At 55.1% G+C, this 16408-nt stretch overlaps 4 protein-coding genes across 4 annotated transcripts; 3 read left to right on the top strand and 1 right to left on the bottom strand.

Moving 5' to 3' along the window:
- Positions 1 to 272: 272 nt before the first annotated feature.
- On the top strand, positions 273 to 6634 carry FAS1 (Fatty acid synthase subunit beta; the record flags this gene model as incomplete). The annotated part of the gene is made up of 2 exons (XM_036640281.1): positions 273 to 5475; positions 5526 to 6634. 2 exons carry the CDS (start codon positions 273 to 275, stop codon positions 6632 to 6634), a joined length of 6312 nt encoding a protein of 2103 aa, XP_036495113.1.
- Positions 6635 to 8490: 1856 nt separating this feature from the next.
- Positions 8491 to 10034, top strand: GUD1 (putative guanine deaminase; the record flags this gene model as incomplete). The annotated part of the gene is made up of 2 exons (XM_036640280.1): positions 8491 to 8812; positions 8875 to 10034. The coding sequence occupies 2 exons, from the start codon at positions 8491 to 8493 to the stop codon at positions 10032 to 10034; spliced, it is 1482 nt and encodes a 493-aa protein (XP_036495115.1).
- An 814-nt stretch (positions 10035 to 10848) lies between these two features.
- Positions 10849 to 14379, top strand: CGCS363_v008430 (uncharacterized protein; the record flags this gene model as incomplete). Its single annotated transcript, XM_036640279.1, has 1 exon — positions 10849 to 14379. One exon carries the CDS (start codon positions 10849 to 10851, stop codon positions 14377 to 14379), a length of 3531 nt encoding a protein of 1176 aa, XP_036495116.1.
- Positions 14380 to 15153: 774 nt separating this feature from the next.
- On the bottom strand, positions 15154 to 15876 carry CGCS363_v008429 (uncharacterized protein; the record flags this gene model as incomplete). The annotated part of the gene is made up of 1 exon (XM_036640278.1): positions 15154 to 15876. The coding sequence occupies one exon, from the start codon at positions 15874 to 15876 to the stop codon at positions 15154 to 15156; it is 723 nt and encodes a 240-aa protein (XP_036495108.1).
- Between the last annotated feature and the right edge of the window lie 532 nt (positions 15877 to 16408).

Here is a 16408-nt window from a genome sequence, read left to right as displayed (position 1 = left end):
ACGACCACTCCCGCGCGCCCGCCGCCCACTCTTCCACACCGCCGTCCCGGAGCATCTCGCACTTGCCTCCTGCTCTTTGCTGAGTACACGGAGTCAGACACTGGTAAGCCACCGCCTTTTTTTGCTTCCCAAGCTGCCGATTGAAAACTTTGCGGGGACGAGAGACAACGAGACACGGAGACATTTTGGCTAACACGTGGCGGGCGCAGCTCCATTCGTAACCCACGAAAAAAATCCTTCCCCCTCTTGATACCCCAAAAACCGCCATCACCATGTACGGCACCGGAACTGGCCCCCAGACGGGCGTTTCTACCCCTCGATCCAACGCTTCTCTCCGTCCTCTTACTCTCCGCCACGGCTCGCTCGAGACCTCATTCCTCGTTCCGACCGCTCTCCACTTCCACGCCCAGCAATTGAAGGACCGCTTCAATGCTACCCTTCCTCCCGCCACAGATGAGCTTGCTCAGGATGACGAGCCCTCATCCGTCGCAGAGCTGGTTGCGAGATACATGGGTTTCGTCGCCGACGAGGTCGAGAAGGGTGAGGACGACGAGTCTGGCTCTTATGAGGAGGTCCTGAAGCTCGTCCTTAACGAGTTCGAGCGCGGTTTCCTCCAGGGCAACGAGGTCCACGCCCTCGTAGCTACCCTCCCCGGCATCGACGCCAAGAAGTTGGTCGTCATCCGCAGCTACTACCAGGCCAGACAAACGACTGGCCGCACGATTAAGTCGTACGGCTCAGCGCTTTTCCGCGCCGCCGATGACGGCTCTGCCGACATCTACACCATTTTCGGTGGTCAGGGCAACATCGAGGAGTACTTCGACGAGCTGCGCGAGATTTACAAGACATACCAGCCCTTCGTTGGCGAGCTCATTCACAACGCCGCTGAGCTCCTCCAGAACCTCTCCAAGCACGCCAACGCCGAGAAGCTCTACCCCAAGGGCCTGGATATCTTGAGGTGGCTTGAGGACGAGGATGCTACTCCCGACGTTGACTACCTCATCTCAGCACCCGTCAGTTTCCCCTTGATTGGTCTCGTACAGCTTGCGCACTACGAGGTTACCTGCAAGGTCCTCGGTGTTCACCCTGGTCTGCTGCGCGAGCAGATCACCGGTACCACCGGTCACTCCCAGGGTATCGTCCTCGCCGCGGCCACTGCTGCCGCCGAGTCCTGGGAGTCATGGAAGGAGATTGCGCCGTCTGCGCTCACCATCCTGTTCTGGATCGGTGCTCGTAGCCAGCAGGTCTTCCCCCGCACCTCCTTGACACCCACTATGATTCGGGAGTCTGTTGAGAACGGCGAGGGTACTCCCACTCCCATGCTTAGCATCAGAGACCTCTCGCTGGCTGAGGTCCAGAAGCACATTGATGCGACCAACCAGTACCTCCCCGCTGACCGTCACATCTCCGTTTCCCTCATCAACAGCCCTCGCAACCTCGTTGTGACCGGTCCTCCCATCTCCCTGTACGGTCTGAACGCTCAGCTGCGCAAGGTCAAGGCCCCCGTCGGTCTGGACCAGAACCGTATCCCCCACACGGACCGCAAGCTCCGCTTCGTCCACCGCTTCCTGCCAATCACTGCTCCTTTCCACAGCAAGTATCTGGCTGAGGCTACGGAGCTGATCGACGAGGACTTGAAGAACATCAAGATCGACGCCAAGTCTCTTGGTACTGCTGTCTTCGACACGAACACTGGCAAGGACATCCGTGAGGAGGTTAGCGGTAACATCATTCCCACCCTCATCCGTCTTATCACCAGAGATCCTGTCAACTGGGAGAAGGCCACCGTCTTCCCTAAGGCTACTCACGTCCTTGACTTCGGTCCTGGTGGCATCTCCGGCCTCGGTGTTTTGACCAGCCGCAACAAGGAGGGCACTGGCGTCCACGTCATCCTCGCTGGTACCGTCTCTGGCAGCATCACCGAGGTTGGCTACAAGCCTGAGCTCTTCGACCGCGATGAGGAGCACGCCGTCAAGTACGCCATTGACTGGGTCAAGGAGTTCGGCCCTCGCCTGGTCACCACTTCCAACGGCGACACCTACGTTGATACCAAGATGTCTCGCCTCTTGGGTCTCCCTCCCATCGTTGTTGCTGGTATGACTCCCTGCACGGTTCCTTGGGACTTCGTTGCCGCCACCATGAACGCCGGTTACCACATTGAGTTGGCCGGTGGTGGTTACTTCGACCCCGGCATGATGACTGCCGCCCTTCGCAAGATCGAGGGTGCCATCCCTTCCGGACGTGGTATTGGTGTCAACTTGATCTACGTCAACCCCCGCGCTATGCAGTGGCAGATTCCCATGCTCGGCAAGCTTCGTGCTGAGGGTGTTCCCATCGAGGGTCTCACCATCGGTGCTGGTGTCCCCTCCGTTGAGGTTGCCCAGGAGTACATTGACACCCTCGGCCTGAAGCACATCAGCTTCAAGCCTGGTTCCGTCGATGCCATCCAGTCCGTCATCAACATTGCCAAGGCGAACCCCACCTTCCCCGTCCTTCTCCAGTGGACTGGTGGTCGCGGCGGTGGTCACCACTCTTACGAGGATTTCCACCAGCCTATCTTGACGATGTACAGCCGTATTCGTCGCCAGGACAACATCATCCTCGTTGCCGGCAGTGGTTTCGGTGGTGCCGAGGACACTTACCCTTACCTTACCGGCGAGTGGTCCAAGAACTACGGCTACCCCCCGATGCCTTTTGACGGTACCCTGTTCGGCTCCCGCATGATGGTTGCCAAGGAGGCGAAGACCAGCCCTGCCGCCAAGCAGGCCATCATCGACGCTCCCGGTGTCGAGGACAGCGAGTGGGAGAAGTCCTACAAGGGCCCCATCGGAGGTGTTATCACCGTTCTCTCTGAGATGGGAGAGCCCATCCACAAGCTTGCTACCCGTGGTGTCCTGTTCTGGGCCGAGATGGACCGCAAGATCTTCGCGCTCCCCAAGGAGAAGCGTGTCCCTGAGCTGAAGAAGAACCGCGATTACATCATCAAGAAGCTCAACGACGACTTCCAGAAGCCGTGGTTCGGACGCAACCGTGCTGGCCAGGCCGTCGACCTTGAGGACATGACTTACGGCGAGGTCGTTCGCCGCATGGTTGACATCATGTACATCCGCCACCAGAAGCGCTGGATTGACCCTACCCTCCGTTCCTTCACCGGTAAGTTCATCAGCCGTGTCGAGGAGCGTTTCACCTCCACCACCGGCCACGCCGCTCAGCTCCAGGACTTCAAGGATTTGGACACTCCTTACGAGACTGTCGAGCGTATCCTGTCTCACTACCCCGAGGCCGACACCCAGCTCATCAACGCCCAGGATGTTCAGCACTTCCTGATGCTTTGCATGTTCCCCTTCCAGAAGCCCGTTCCCTTCATCCCTTGCTTCGATGAGAACTTCGACTTCTACTTCAAGAAGGACTCTCTGTGGCAGTCTGAGGACCTTGATGCCGTTCCCGGCCAGGATGTTGGACGTGTCTGCATTCTCCAAGGCCCTACCGCCGTCAAGTACTCCAAGGTCATGGATGAGCCCATCAAGGACATTCTGGACGGCATCCACAAGACTCACGTTCAGTACCTGACCCGTGACCGCTACAACGGTGATGCCAAGAGCATTCCCACCATCGAGTACTTTGGTGGCAAGCTCATCGACACAGAGGTTCCTGTTGAGGATGTTGACGGCCTTACCGTCTCCTACGACGACGCGCACAAGAACACCTACCGTCTGTCGACTGCTCCCAATGCCACCCTGCCCAGCCTCGACTCTTGGTTGGCCCTGCTCGCTGGTCCCGACCGCAGCTGGCGCCACGCCCTCCTCACTTCCGAGGTCGTCGTTCAGGGACAGAAGTTCCAGACCAACCCCATCAAGCGCATCTTCGCTCCTTCTCGTGGCCTCTTCGTTGAGATCCAGTACCCTAAGGACCCAAAGAAGACGAAGATCATTGTCAAGGAGCAGCCTCGCCACAACCACTACGTAGAGGTTATCGAGGTCAAGCTTGAGAACAACAATGAGGTTGTTGTCAACATGATCAAGGACACCACCGCCCTTGGCAAGCCTGTCGCTCTCCCCCTCAAGTTCACCTACCACCCTGAGGCCGGCTACGCCCCTCTCCGTGAGGTGATGGAGGGCCGTAACGATCGCATCAAGGAGTTCTACTGGCGTGCGTGGTTCGGTGACGAGACTCTCGACCTGGATGCCGATGTCGCCAGCAAGTTCGACGGTGGCAAGGCCACCATTACTGGTGAGGACATTAACGACTTTGTCCACGCCGTCGGCAACACTGGTGAGGCTTTCGTTGAGCGTCCTGGCAAGACTGTCTACGCTCCCATGGACTTTGCCATCGTCGTTGGCTGGAAGGCTATCACCAAGCCCATCTTCCCCCGCACCATCGACGGTGACCTGCTGAAGCTCGTCCACCTTTCCAACGAGTTCCGCATGAAGCCTGGTGCCCAGCCTCTCCAGAAGGGCGATGAGGTCTCCACCACCGCTCAGATCAACGCTGTCATCAACCAGGAGTCTGGTAAGATGGTTGAGGTCTGCGGTACCATCTACCGCGATGGCGAGGCCGTCATGGACGTCACCTCCCAGTTCTTGTACCGCGGTGCCTACACCGACTACGAGAACACCTTCCAGCGCAAGAACGAGACCCCCATCCAGCTGCACCTCGCCACCAGCAAGGACGTTGCTGTTCTCAAGTCCAAGCAGTGGTTCAACACTGACGACATGCCTCGTGACCTGGATCTCCTTGGCCAGACTCTCACCTTCCGTCTGCAGAGCTTCCTCCGTTACAAGACCAAGACCGTCTACAGCAGCGTCGCTACCCAGGGTCAGGTCCTCCTGGAGCTTCCCACCAAGGAGGTCATCCAGATCGCCAGTGTCGACTACGAGGCCGGCCAGTCCAACGGCAACCCTGTTGTTGATTACCTCGAGCGCAACGGTACCCCCCTGGACCAGCCCCTCCACTTCGAGAACCCTATTCCTCTCAGTGGCCGTACCCCTCTCCAGCTCCGTGCCCCTGCCACCAACGAGAACTACGCTCGTGTCTCTGGCGACTACAACCCTATCCACGTCTCCCGCGTCTTCGCCAACTACGCCAACCTGCCCGGCACCATCACTCACGGCATGTACTCCAGTGCCGCCGTCCGCAGCTTGGTTGAGACTTGGGCTGCCGAGAACAACATTGGTCGCGTTCGCAGCTTCCATGCTTCTCTCGTTGGCATGGTTCTGCCTAATGATGACCTTGACGTTAAGCTTCAGCACGTTGGCATGGTTGGAGGTCGCAAGATCATCAAGGTTGAGGCCAGCAACAAGGAGACTGAGGAGAAGGTTCTCCTTGGCGAGGCCGAGGTTGAGCAGCCTGTGACCGCCTACGTCTTCACTGGCCAGGGCTCTCAGGAGCAGGGCATGGGTATGGAGCTTTACGCCTCCAGCCCTGTCGCCAAGGAGGTCTGGGACCGCGCTGACAAGTACCTGCTGGACAACTATGGTAAGTTATCTCCGTCAGTAATATGTTGAACTAGAACTAATGGCATCTAGGCTTCTCAATCACCAACATCGTCAAGAACAACCCCAAGGAGCTGACGGTTCACTTCGGTGGTCCCCGTGGCAAGGCTATCCGCCAGAACTACATGTCCATGACCTTCGAGACTGTTGCTGCCGACGGTTCTATCAAGTCGGAGCGCATTTTCAAGGAGATTGACGAGAAGACCACTTCCTACACCTACCGCTCCCCCACTGGTCTGCTGTCGGCTACTCAGTTCACCCAGCCCGCCCTGACCCTCATGGAGAAGGCCAGCTTCGAGGACATGAGATCGCGTGGCCTTGTTCCCAGAGACTGCACCTTCGCTGGTCACTCTCTGGGTGAGTACTCTGCCCTCGCTGCCTTGGCTGAGGTCATGCCCATTGAGAGCTTGGTGTCTGTCGTCTTCTACCGTGGTCTTACCATGCAGGTCGCCGTCGAGCGCGACGCTGCCGGACGCTCCAACTACTCCATGTGCGCCATCAACCCCAGCAGAATCTCCAAGACTTTCAACGAGGAGGCTCTCCAGTTCGTTGTCAACAGCATTGCTGAGGAGACTGGCTGGCTTCTTGAGATCGTCAACTACAACATCGCCAACATGCAGTACGTCGCTGCTGGTGACCTGCGTGCTCTCGACACCCTTACCGGTGTCACCAACTTCCTCAAGCAGCAGAAGATCGACATCGAGGAGATGCGCTCCAACATCGAAGAGGCCAAGGATGCGCTCAAGGAGATCATCAAGGGCTGCGCCGAGGCTACCCTCAAGAAGCCCACGCCTCTTGAGCTCCAGCGTGGCTTTGCCACCATTCCCCTGCGCGGAATCGACGTGCCCTTCCACTCGACCTTCCTGCGCTCTGGTGTCAAGCCCTTCCGTTCGTTCCTCCTCAAGAAGATTAACAAGACGACGATCGACCCTGCCAAGCTTGTTGGCAAGTACATTCCCAACGTGACGGCCAAGCCCTTCGCCCTCACCAAGGAGTACTTTGAGGATGTGTACAAGCTCACCAACTCGCCCAAGATTGCCTCGATCCTGGCGAACTGGGAGCAGTACACTCAGGACGGCCCTGCTCCTAACGGAGTGAACGGCGTCACCGCGGACCACGAGGGTCCCGGTGCTGCTGCGTAATGTGTGGGCGTTTGACGCTACACGATGATGAAAACAATGGCGAGGATACTAGATGACGAATGGCGGACACTCATGACTCTAGACGGCGGCGTAATTGTTGTACAAACTACTATGGATGTTTTTTCTGATGATTGTTTTATCACGCGGTAGAAAGTTTTTGTGTTTTATGGGCGGCGTCAATTGTTAATGGTCGTACAAGGACAAGAAAGAATAGAGAGCAATACTTCATAAACCCTATCGCCAGTGACTCGAAGTGAATGAAAACAAGGTCAAGGGATGACGGCTTGTGTCGCCAACAATCACGAGAAAAATGTCCGAGCCGAAATTCTTGTCCAACACTGAAAGGGAGGGGCGGACAGTGGTGATACATACAAGTGAGGTGTTGGGAGCCAACAAGCACCGCAGTTCTGACAGCGGGGGATCGACGGAAAGGCAATGCAAGGACCCGGCATCGCAGATGGTTCTTCCGAAGGTGCAGCAGCGTCAGCACCAGCGTCCCGAGGTGCATTTGCAGTGATCGACGGACTCACCCGCGCCAGGCCGGACAGGACAGACCAGACCGGGGAGGGTAAGTCGACCTGCCTATCAGGGGTAACAGCTCTTATCGGACTTTCGACTATCGATATGGTCATGTGGGATGCTATTCTCAGGTGGCAGCCAAGGCTTAGAGCGTTCGCGTGGGAGGACAAAGAGGCTTATCGGATTATCGGACTGTGGCTGAAGGAGGGGAGCTGGAGCTGGAGCTGGAGTTCCTGGGGGGAGGGGAGGGGAAGAAGAGGGGAAAGTCCCGAGGGGGGTCGATGCGTTCGGCTTGCGGCGAGCGCCGTGCGACGTTTGACGGTGAGAAGCGCCCCCCCCTTTGCCCTCCTCCGCCCGCCTGCGGGTGGGGGGGAGTTTTGGCAGGTCGTTTCCGGGGGTCCGATTGCCTGGAACACAGCACGCTCCAGGCTTGTGGTTGTCGAGTGTCTGGCGGGCAGCATCTGAACTCGTTGTTTATTTTCCCGGCCGGCTTTGTGTCTTGTAAGTTGTTTCTATTTTATTTCATCCAAGTTAGTAAAAGCAGAGTCACACGAAGAGTCAAAATATGTTTGCTGTAGTACATGAGGTTTCCGGATCGAGTTAAGAAGGTCAAGCTGGTTTCTGCAGACACGTGGTTTCTCCCGGTGCCGCCTAAGGGAATTTTATCTTCAGTGAAGGAGGCTTGATGTGGAAGTTGCGAGGCGTGCCGCCGGCGAACCCCTACCGCAGCGCCGCTAGCAGCTTACAGCTAGGTAGGTAAGGTACGGGCGCCCGCCCGCAGCTCCCCTTTTTTTCCCCTCCTCGCGCTACTTCGTCTTATCTTTCCGACGCCGCGGCCGGGTTTGGTTGGGGTGCGTGGGTTTGGGTGTTCATTCAGGATGCGCGTCATCTGTTGCACTGCATATATCTACCCGCCTTCCCTTTCCTTCTTTACGACTTCGGTTCTTGATTTTTGTCTGTTTTGTTTCTGAGTTTTGACGAGCGAGTTGCTGTCGGACTTGGCATTGGCTCGTGATCGCGCACATAAACACAACAGCACAGCACACCGTCTCTCGCTCTTTGGGTGGTCTTCTAGAACGGAGGACAGGAAGGATTCCCTGGGCGGCCTGTGACAGTGGTTAACGAGAGCTCAACTCGGACAACGACTCTTGGAACGACGTCAGCTGCGCCGAAGTTGCCGACGACAGCCGAGCGAGGTTTCCAAAAACGGTGAACGGATATTTGACGAGGGTATTCCAAGCTGCACTCAACTGCTGTGTTTACTTTTCTTTGCCATCTTTGACCCCGGTATCTCGACCCGAGTCTGGAACGTCTTTTTGAGGTCGTGATACGCAAAGATGGGCGACATGATTAGAGACCCCTCCCCCGCATCAACCGAAGCAACGGCAGCCCCGCGTGGAGGAGCACCGGCGGCACCGCAACAAAAGCAAAACCAGCTGTTCCTCGGCACTTTTATACACTCCAAGACCCGCGAGGAGCTGGATTACCTCCACGACACGGCCATCTGCGTCGATGCCACGGGTACCATCGTTGCCGTTGAGAAATGCGGCAGCCGCGCGGAAGCGGAGGAGGTGCTGTTCCCCAAGCTTGGGTGGGAGAAGGGGGATGTGAAGGTGCATGTCGGAAAGGAGGTTCAATTCTTCTTCCCCGGGTTCATTGGTATGCCGTTTTTTTGTCTTCCTGCTGGTTGATGACCTTTTGCTAACTTGGAGTACCATAAGACACCCACGTCCACGCATCGCAATACCCCAACGTCGGCATCTTCGGCAAGTCCACACTCCTAGACTGGCTCAACACCTACACCTTCCCCCTGGAATCCAGCCTCGCGGACCTCAAGAAGGCGAAGCGCGTCTACACGGCCTGCGTCAAACGCACCCTCGCCCACGGCACGACCACGAGCGCCTACTACGCCACCATCGACGTCGCCGCCACGAACCTCCTCGCCGACATCTGCCTCGCCCTCGGCCAGCGCGCCTTCGTCGGCCGCGTGTGCATGGACCGCCCCGGCCTGTGCCCGGAGTACTACAAGGACGCGGACGCCGCCGACTCGCTCCGCAAGACGCGCGAGACCATCGCCCACCTCCGGCGCATCGACCCGGGCTTCGAGCTCGTCGCGCCGGTGCTCACACCGCGCTTCGCGCCGTCGTGCTCGGAGGAGGCGATGCTGGGGCTGAGCGCGCTACAGCGGGAGCTCGACGTGCTGGTGCAGACGCACATCTCGGAGAACCAGAGCGAGATCGAGCTGGTGGCGGAGCTGTTCCCGCAGAGCGAGAGCTACACGGACGTGTACGACGGCATGGGCCTGCTCGGGGAGAAGACGGTGCTGGCGCACGCGATCCACCTGTCGGAGGCGGAGGCCGCGACGATCGCGGCGCGCGGGGCCAAGGTCAGCCACTGCCCGTGCAGCAACTCGAGCATCACGAGCGGGGCGGCGCGGGTGCGGTGGTTGTGGGATAAGGGGATCGAGGTCGGGCTCGGGACGGACATGAGTGGGGGGTACAGCCCGAGCGTGCTGGAGGCGGCGAGGCAGGCGGCGCTGGTGTCGCGGCACGTCGCGATGGGGCTCGAGGGCGCGGAGAAGGAGAGGGCGAAGCTGACGGTGGAGGAGGTGCTGTACCTGGGCACGAGGGGCGGGGCGAAGGTCGTCGGGCTCGGGGAGAGGATTGGCGGGTTCGAGGTGGGCATGCAGTGGGATGCGCAGCTGGTTGAGCTGGGTGTTGTTGATGAGGAAGGGGAGATTGAGGGGGGTATGGATTCGAATGTGGACGTGTTCGGGTGGGAGAACTGGGAGGAGAGGGTTGCGAAGTGGGTGTTCAACGGGGATGATCGGAATACGGTTGGTGTTTGGGTCAAGGGGAGGTTAGTTCACTCGAGGAAGTGAGGAGTGGTGGTGATTAAGGAAAGCATTGCGGGCGGCGTTGGTTTTGCTCTTTTCTAGGTATTAATAGAAGGCTAGTTGGAAAGACAATACAAGAGGACTCAATCTTCTTCAACTTTATTCCACTTAAGTTGTTGTAACATTATCTCTGTTACCGTCGTCGTCGTTGTCGTCGTTGTCGTCGTTGTCGTCGTTGTCGTCGTTGTCGTCGTTGTCGTCGTTGTCGTCGTTATCATTATTATCGTCGTGACTCTCGTCCTCACTATCGACCTTATTCTCGTCAACGTTATCGCAGTCCCTATTTTTTGTTACCTTCGTTTTTACTTTTCTTTCGCTTGTTCTGAACCTCGGGTTCATTTCAATAGGCTATCGAAGAAAGTTTTGGGAGGCTCAGTGTCACACCCGCCTCCATAGTATTGGTTTTGAATGAAGATCAACTCCCAGTCTGCCTGTCAGCATGTGTGGCGCCAGTGCTGCACCAGGGTAAGTGGCACATTCCTATTCCTGTTGGTTCACCATGCAGGTCAACGGGGGCGTGACCTGCTGATAGACGCTCTCTCTCCAACCTCATTGGCAAGAAGCCTCTTGCTTGACGCCAGGCAGCCTTACCATCCTCTTTCCCAGCTGTGACCCGAGGCTACTCCTGCACCCTCGCCATTTCCACCGCCTCTCGCCACATCTTCACGAACTTCAACCCCGACAAGCTTCTCAGATTTGACTTGAGTACGCGATGCGAATTCAAACACCCGTTCAAATCAGATGAAAAAGTTTCCTTTATTGGCTACGCTTCTGCGAGACTGTCTGATACTCGCCCGCCATGTCCGGCCTCGAAGGGCTGAGCCTCGCCTGCAATGTCATGCAGCTTATGGACTTCAGTCAGCAGACCGTCTCCATGTGCCGCAGCATATACGAGAGCGGTAAATTCGAACCTGGACTCGAAGCACAGGCGAGCTCTTTGCAAGATGCCTCGTCGGAGGTAATGACCCTGCTTCGGAGCAAAAGGGTCGCTACGGCAAAAACCACGGGCGCGGAACGGCGCCTGTTGGATCTCGCACCCAAATGCATACAACACGCGAAGGATCTCCAGGAAGAGATTGCTTACCTCACGCCTCGTCAGCCGGGTAGAATGCAAGCGTTGGTTGCAACCTCAAAGGCCGTTTGGCGGAAGCGCCGTCTGGAACGGCTCAAGGCCAACCTCGCCGACGGGCAGAAGCTCATGGAGACATTGATCTTGGTCAGAATATTTGCAAGAGTGGAAAGAATGTGCGAGACCGATCCGACTTCCTTGGCGCGTATAGATCAGCGCCTTACAGCTTTCATTTCGAGATACTCCGAGGACCACTCTGCCCTTCGGAGAGTCGTGCGGGACGAATCTGAGGATGTTCGAGGTCACGTCACAGTAGAAGCCTCTAAAACCCGGGATTCTGTTTCACTACACGTCACAGCCAGGCTCAATGCCACGGAAAGATCTATCAAGCAAATGGTATCAACATCAAACGCTATCATCCAGGACAATCTGGTTCGGGAACTGGAGACGATCAACGTAGCCGCAAGCAGCGAGCAAGATTACCACCGCCTACTTCAGAGTTTGAAGTATACCGATATGAATGAACGGAAGAACAGTGTTAGGACAGCACATTCGAAGACATTCGAGTGGATATTGAAAGACAATTATCGGCGAATAGACAAATATACAATTGCAGGAAGCCAATCAGATGTGGTCGAGATCGCAGACGTCGACCAGAACATCAGAGACAACGTCGAGGATAATGGCAGTGATGAAGCCACCATCGTGGGTTCTGAGAATGGCTCCCAATCGGACATCGAGGGGAAAGATAGGGGCAGTGAAACCTCTTTTAATGACTGCACCCAGGTCCCTCTGTGGGATAACTTCGTTGAATGGCTTCGGGGAAATGACCGCAACTTGTACTGGGTCAGTGGCAAGCCCGGTTCCGGCAAAAGCACCTTGATGAGGTTCATCGAAACGAGCGAAGACACTCTTAAAATCATGGCAGAAGAGTATTCAAACCCCCGGGTTCTGTCCCACTTCGTATGGAAGCCAGGAAGACCTATGCAAAGGAGTCTCAAGGGTGTTGTGTGCTCTCTCCTTTATCAAGCCTTGGAAGCGGACAGACAGTCCTGCAACACCTTGCTAGCCAGATTCCCACGGCTCCTCTACAAAGGCTCCGACACCGATTGGACGTACGAGGAGTTGAAGTCAGTCCTGCTGAGCCTCCTCCGGAATTGCTCGCAGAGATATCTGATTCTATTGGATGGCCTCGACGAGATGGCCTTTTCTGTTGATGGCGAAGCTCCTTTATTGTGCCTTTTGGATGACCTAATCACGAATCAATACGTCAAGCTCTGCGTATCAAGTCGACCCGAGCCTGTGTTTCAAAGGTATCTGAGCAAACACCCCATGCTCATGATGCAAAGTCTAAACATACTTGATATTCGAAAGTACGCGGAAGATAGCTTGCAGATGTTGAAAGTCGAATCAGTCGAGTTGCTTGATCAGCTCTCTCGGGAAGTTGTCTTGCGTTCAGAAGGTGTCTTCCTTTGGGTCGTCCTTGTACTCGAGAGCGTCAAAAGGGGACTCGCCAATGGCGATACTTTGGACATTATCTACAGTCGCATTAGATCCCTCCCGAGAGATCTCAAGTTGCTGTACCTAGACATGTGGTCTCGCTCCAATGGGGACAGCATCTACTACAAGCAGGAGGCAATACTGTACTTCCAGCTTGTTATGGAGACGAACAGGTATTCCAAGCCATCCATTTGCAGCCTTCTCCAACTGGCAACTTCATCGAACACGGCTTGGCTGGACAATTTCGAAGCGCAATCCAGTGTTCCAAGTATCCACGACGTCATGGTTCGCTGTAGGAATGTTTTCCAAACATTGTCCACGAGATGTTTGGGCTTGCTGCAAGTCCAAACCATGGATCGCCAAGAGCTTGTGGACTTTCAAGATGATGATCCTGGCTTTTGGTCAAACACCAGTGTTGGATTTACCCATCGTACAGCAGTCGATTTCCTTGTTGACGACGAGGACGGCAGAAGGATCCTAGAAGGCCACGCACTCAAGCCAGATGAACTTTTCTCAAAACAAGTCAAGACCATCTTATTGACAGCTTGTTTCTTTAAGCCAGAATATCGGGTGGCAACGAAAATGATTAATGCGCCTCACAGAGAGTTTTTCACAGGCCAGATGTTCACAAGACTCTTCCTTCACAAGGAGGATAGTATTTCGGCTGCTACACTGCACAGTCTCTTGTCACTGGTGTACAGGCACGCTGATGCCATCATACCACATCCGCAGAAGCGTTTCATAAGTTCTCAGCAAAAGTTTCTGGCTATCGCCACCTACTTCGGCATTTCTGATTGGATCACGGAACTTCTCGAGTCAATTGAAGAATCCGGCGGAGAAATGCAGCTTTTCGTCTTGAGAACAGCTTGTGCGCCGTTCAGTACACACTTTCCGCATAGGGATCGTTTCGGTCCCGATGAAAAAGCCCACCTGCCGAGACGGCTGAACGGAAATGAGCACTGGATTTCAGAAGTGGCAACTCGGCAGGACTTGAAACGGGAAACGTTGATACGGGAGATCCTATTACGCTGTTCTCAGCCAACTAGCCAAGCAGAGGCTAAGTCTTTCCAAAACTCTGGCCCTCAACATGACACCACATACGGTGGCGTCTTGAACTCCTGGCGCTGCTTTTTGGTGCACAACCTTCAGGGAATCGCCGATGTTCATTTCCTCCACATGCCTGACACTGACAACATGTGGGCTGAGAAAATGCAAACCTTGCAAAGTTTTCTCTCGGCAGGTATCTCACCCCATGTTCGGCACCAAAAGTACGTCATTTGCGTTGGTTTCCTTAGGGCTCTAGGCCTGTCGAATCGCGCGGTTGTAACCCTACGTTCCCCCCGGTGGCTTCCCGGGGTGGAATGTGACGTATATCTCGAAGTTAACGACGACTTTCTTCTGAGCTCCATCCTGGATAACATGTCGAAACGCGGGGTACAAGAGCATCCAATAGCCAGGACAGACTTACAACCGTTCGTCAGAGTCGTTATGTTTCGAACATGGACGCGTTTCGCCTCCCATAGCGCAAGTTCATTCAAAAGAGCTTCGAACGTTGGTAACAGCGACAGTGCAGAACTCTTCGCGGAGATCATGTCCCAGGTGCCGGGACAGGATTTGTCGATCTATGAGAGGCTCGTGGCCCAAGCTGAGTTCGTGCTGGACGGCGCCGAGGATATCGTAGACGGATTGAAAGCTGCTGGCTACGAGCTTAATGAGGTGGACACTACTTACGAGTGTTTGCACGAGAAAATTCTCTGGTAGAGTATGGAAGGCGGCAAGACCAGTTGTGTTTCTCATTAATGTATTTGTTTTTGAGCCATCCCATCACGGCGGATAAATTGAACCAGTTGGTCGAGTGTGATGAACCCCTGCCAGACCTCTCACCGCTCCTGTTGTCTCCATTGTCTCCGCTGTCCCTGTAGTCCCTGTTGCTTCTGTTCTTGTTGTTCGCATTAGAAGAAATGGTCTGAAACTGCCGCCCGAGTAAGAAATCCCTTTTCCTTTCCACTTTGTCCTACGTTTGAATTTGGAAAGGCTGACAGCCTCAAAGTGCTCCGTCAGAATGAGGAGTCGGACATGGAGTGACACGCAAGAAAGGAGTTGAGATTTCTGCGGGGAATTGTAACGAATTCCTTTGGTGGTTTAGCTTCTTTCCTTGTCTACTCCTTGTCTTGCTGAAAACCAGCTTTCTCTGACGGTATCCTTCTGTTTTGTGCACGTACGAGAGGAATCCTCGCTTCCGAGAAAGTTTTATCGCGGATCTATACGGGCAATATTCAGCGTACAAGGGCAAATTTTCCACCTATAGAATCTGAGCTGTACCGCGATAGGCATTGCTGCTCCGCCATGGCTCATGGGAAACAAAACTCTTCACTTCTGCTAGTCCTCCGGGTATTGAACTCTCATCCCCAACCGCACGAGTAATCTCTTCGCGGGCTCGCTCATTGAAAAGACATTTCAAGGAACACAAAAGGTTCACGGCGAGGTAAAATGAGTGCAACATGATACGCTCAACGTCGAGAGACCACTGCGAAACTAATCTCCTCCCTGCTCTGACTCTGAATCAATGCTCGAGTCATCCATCACGTTCCTAACAATCTCGGCCAGAGACGCTGCCACACCTCCGCGTTCAAGTTCCCAATTACGGCCAATAGGATGATAACTGACATGGCCGACGTCGCTCTGCAAAGCCAACCAAGCCGCCAGTAGCGCACCTTCCACAAGCCATGCCTGCCGCTCCTCCAAGTCAGGGAAGAGTACACCAAAAGAGCTGAGGTGGCATTCTCCCGCCACGAACGAGTCATCATACTGTTCTATCCAACGTGCAAAGGCCTGGAGCCAAGCAGCAGGGTACCGGTCTTCGAGATCTTCAAGGTCGATGTGAAAGTCGATTTCGGGGTCGTTCCCGGGCCAGTTTGAATCGTACCACAAGCCTGAAGTCCCCCAGTCCGTGAATATGGCGTACCCGTATCCCATGTTAGAAGACTGGCGATCTGAGGCGGTGTCCACTGTAGGGGTTGGCTCTCGGTGAGATTCAGGTGAGCCTGTTAGATGCGTGCCAGGCTGGATTTTGAGCGCACAGTCCGGCGTATCCTGTGAATTGGTGGCCGTGGGATTCTCTTTGAGACGTACGCTGAGCTTTTCGCCTGTTTTCAACTCAACTATTAAGCCGTAGGGTGTCTCTAGAGTGAAATGAGTAGTGATATTTGAAGACTGAGGTAGCAGGAGGAACGCTTTGATGTAGGTGAGGTCGGTCATTTTCGCGGTTGAAATCGATATTCGTTGTGTGAAAGAGCGAAGGCTTCCTCTGGAATAGGGGAGCGGTATCTGTTGACATTTAACGCGTCGACGCTGAGTCATACCTTTGCGCATGATGAGGCTTTGTGTATCTCCGTTGCCCATCAAGGTGCATGCTGATGTACCTAAGGTAGATACTAAGATTTAGGGCTATCTCAAGAGCCGGCGAGCATGGTGGTAGATATCATTGTGGGAGGAATCTGGACGAAGACGAAAAGAACGAAAAGCGTAACGATAACAAAGTGACGAAGAAGAAGAAGAAGACGACGACGACGACAAACACGATGCCGATGAAGATATCTTAATGACAAAGATGGCAACAAAACAGTTGTGAGACTTGCCTTGTTGCTTGGAGTTTTCCGCTACGACTCGTTTCACTCGCTTCCGTGCAAGGGTACTACTACCCCCTGAGGGGTCGAGCGATACATATGATCGTCTACAACATGCCAGATAATGACACCGACTGGACATTCAAGACACTCTGAGACCAAGA

This window comes from Colletotrichum siamense, assembly GCF_013390195.1.
Source record: "Colletotrichum siamense strain Cg363 chromosome Unknown KSG_Cg363_contig05, whole genome shotgun sequence".
Lineage (NCBI taxonomy): Eukaryota > Fungi > Ascomycota > Sordariomycetes > Glomerellales > Glomerellaceae > Colletotrichum > Colletotrichum siamense.
The sequence above is the reverse complement of the archived record's forward strand: the minus strand, read 5'-3'. Positions and strand labels throughout refer to the sequence as shown.